This window comes from Solanum tuberosum, unplaced genomic scaffold (assembly GCF_000226075.1).
Source record: "Solanum tuberosum cultivar DM 1-3 516 R44 unplaced genomic scaffold, SolTub_3.0 scf01329, whole genome shotgun sequence".
In the NCBI taxonomy this organism is placed as follows: Eukaryota; Viridiplantae; Streptophyta; class Magnoliopsida; order Solanales; family Solanaceae; genus Solanum; species Solanum tuberosum.
In genome coordinates this window covers 1-2,640 of record NW_006240337.1, presented here as the reverse complement: position 1 = coordinate 2,640, position 2,640 = coordinate 1, and the positions used below count along the sequence as shown (strand labels likewise).

Sequence of the window (2,640 nt, the reverse complement as noted above, 5' to 3'; positions counted from 1 at the left end):
GTGCAACAATAGAAATCATAATAATAAACATGCATAAGCAAAACTTGAGAAGAGATCATAAGATCACCTAAAACCATGTATAACCAAGAATAAGTAAATCATGTTTCTTCGATTCATATAAGAAAATTTGTCAATACAATTATCCAATAAAAATAATAATTAATATTACCTAATGAAATATAGCATCATGGGTTTTTCATCTAGCATAGTGGGGAAGCTTTGGAGCTTTGTTCCTAAATTTCTATCATTTTATTGAGTGTCAGAATTTGAAAAGGTGTCATATTTAATACCTATAATAAATATTATTTATTGGGTAGGAGAAGGAGATTATTGCAATGAATTTTCTGGGCAAAAAACGTGCAACACTAATGCTTACTATGTTAACCTATTAATAAATGTTAATTATGGGGAAGGAGAATAGATCATTTTTTCTGCAAAAAACGTGCAACATCAATGCATAGTGATACTAATACGGCACTAATGCAATACTACAGCTTTTATGTTTGTGTTTTAATAATGAGAGAATTAAATACTATGCTTTAATTAATATTCAATAAAAGCTTAAAGAAAAAAAAAAGAAGAAATAATTTAAAAAAAGGAGAAAATAAATAATTGCAAATGCTGGTCATTAGAGGGTGCCACATCAGCGGTTTTAAATTCAGATTTATATATATATATATAGATTATAAATAGATTCTTGGATGAGTTCTAAAGTCATGTTAGGTAAATATATACTCCCTATCATTTAATTTCCTAATTAAGATATTATGGAGAAAAAAATTCATATTTATTAATTCTTGGATAAGTTCTAAAGTCATGTTAGGTAAATATATATATATATATATATACTCCCTATCATTAAATTTCCTAATTAAGATATTATGGAGGAAAATCAAGATTGAAAATTATACAATTTAACATGCATGTAAAAGTCAAAGAACAATAACCAATTATAAAGAATGAGTTATTACATTTGTATTATAATACATAATAGTAAAGAGTAGTATAGATGAGATTAAGATGTTGGAATTCCTCCTTATCATTAATCACAGTCTCGAGTTTTAAAAATATAGACAATACTTCTTAAATATATCTGGCGAGAATTCAAATTAGCTTAATCAATGACTTCGCGATTAAAAAAAACATGTGAAGAGATTTTATAGACTTTAGAAAAATTTATAACGCTTTATGGTATGGATAAGACACCCATTTGACCATTTTAAAATATATTAAACAAAAAACAGGATATCAATTGTGCTAACGATTTCTTCACTTGTATAGTGATTCAATCTCTTCATAGTTATGCGCATAGTCTTCCTTCCTTCTTGTCGTCCTTTTATTGAAGACTTTAAATGTACGACTAGATGGAGAGTATCTGGAAAATATACCTTCGTCACTTCTGGAATCAAACTTATCAAGGTTTTTCTTACCATTGTTATGAACGAAACATTTACATCAAAATAGATGAAAGTATTTAGGATATATAGGTTTGATTAGACACTTGTTCAATATGTGACATGTTGTACTTACTGCTTCAGCCCAAAAGTGATGATATGTGAGACTTTGATCCAATAGTAGAGTTCTGATCACAGTATCTTGTAGTGATCATTTTTTTGTTTCTACAACTCCATTTTGCAGAGGAGATCGAGGTGATGAAACTTTTGACTGAATCAATTTTGAGAGCAAAATTCCTCAAAGGCATTGTTTTCAAATTCTCTTCCATAAAACATTACAGTCCAATGAAATACAATACAATACAATACGATACATTATGAAACATATGCAACATGTTCATTCAAGTTCTCTTTTTAAAAAAAAATTGGCCCTTAAATTCACAAGGGCAATCATTTCAATTCTCGAAATACAGGCTTAAAAAAAGTAAATTTTTGGGCCTCTACTATCTGATTACTAATGAATTGACAGTTTAATATTTCAATTAGATGGTGTGCTTCAAAGTCTTGTCTGCCTATTAAAGCTTCCAACTACAGCTGACTGCTTCTCATCACTTAGTCTATTTGCAAAAACATTGTAATAACCTAAATGATCCACATTCTTCAATACTTTCACTGATTTGCCTTGCTTTTCGTCGATAATTATCTGTCCGTCTACAGATTCATACCCCGTGGCAGAGACTTTAATTTTCTTGACATCAAAGGTTGATTTCAGTACAGAATAATCACTAGCCAAAATTACTGCTCCAAGGATTTCTCCAACAAATATATCCTGAAATGTCACAATTGATAAGTTTTTATAGCATCTAACAAAACTGATCAATTTGTACGTTGCTATACGAAGAAAGACTTCAGGACAAATTAAGAAGGGATTATATACCATATGCTTGTATCTAGGATGTGTCTTTTGCAGGTGATGTAACGTTGACAGTAAACGCTTCACAAAAATTACTTCAGGTGTCTTCTTAGTTAGCTGAAGTCTTTTAAGAATCTTAGGAAATGCACTGAATTTCCGTTGTATGCCAAGTGGAATGAGAGTGATATTGAGGTCTGAACTCAAAACTGTCTTTGCTGCCAGAGGGTCAAGAAACATGTTCAGTTCCGCAAATTTATTTGAGGGAACATTGAATACATTTCCCTTATCAGTGTTGGCATGATTGATGTGCCCTCCGACAACTAGTATATCCTG

At 30.4% G+C, this 2,640-nt stretch overlaps 1 protein-coding gene across 1 annotated transcript; it reads right to left on the bottom strand.

The window, feature by feature from the left end:
• Positions 1-1,688: 1,688 nt before the first annotated feature.
• On the bottom strand, positions 1,689-2,634 carry LOC102592341 (uncharacterized). The gene is made up of 2 exons (XM_006367955.1): positions 2,332-2,634; positions 1,689-2,223 (listed from the first exon to the last, which is right to left on the bottom strand). The coding sequence occupies exons 1-2, from the start codon at positions 2,542-2,544 to the stop codon at positions 1,951-1,953; spliced, it is 486 nt and encodes a 161-aa protein (XP_006368017.1). The 5' UTR covers positions 2,545-2,634; the 3' UTR covers positions 1,689-1,950.
• Positions 2,635-2,640: the final 6 nt, after the last annotated feature.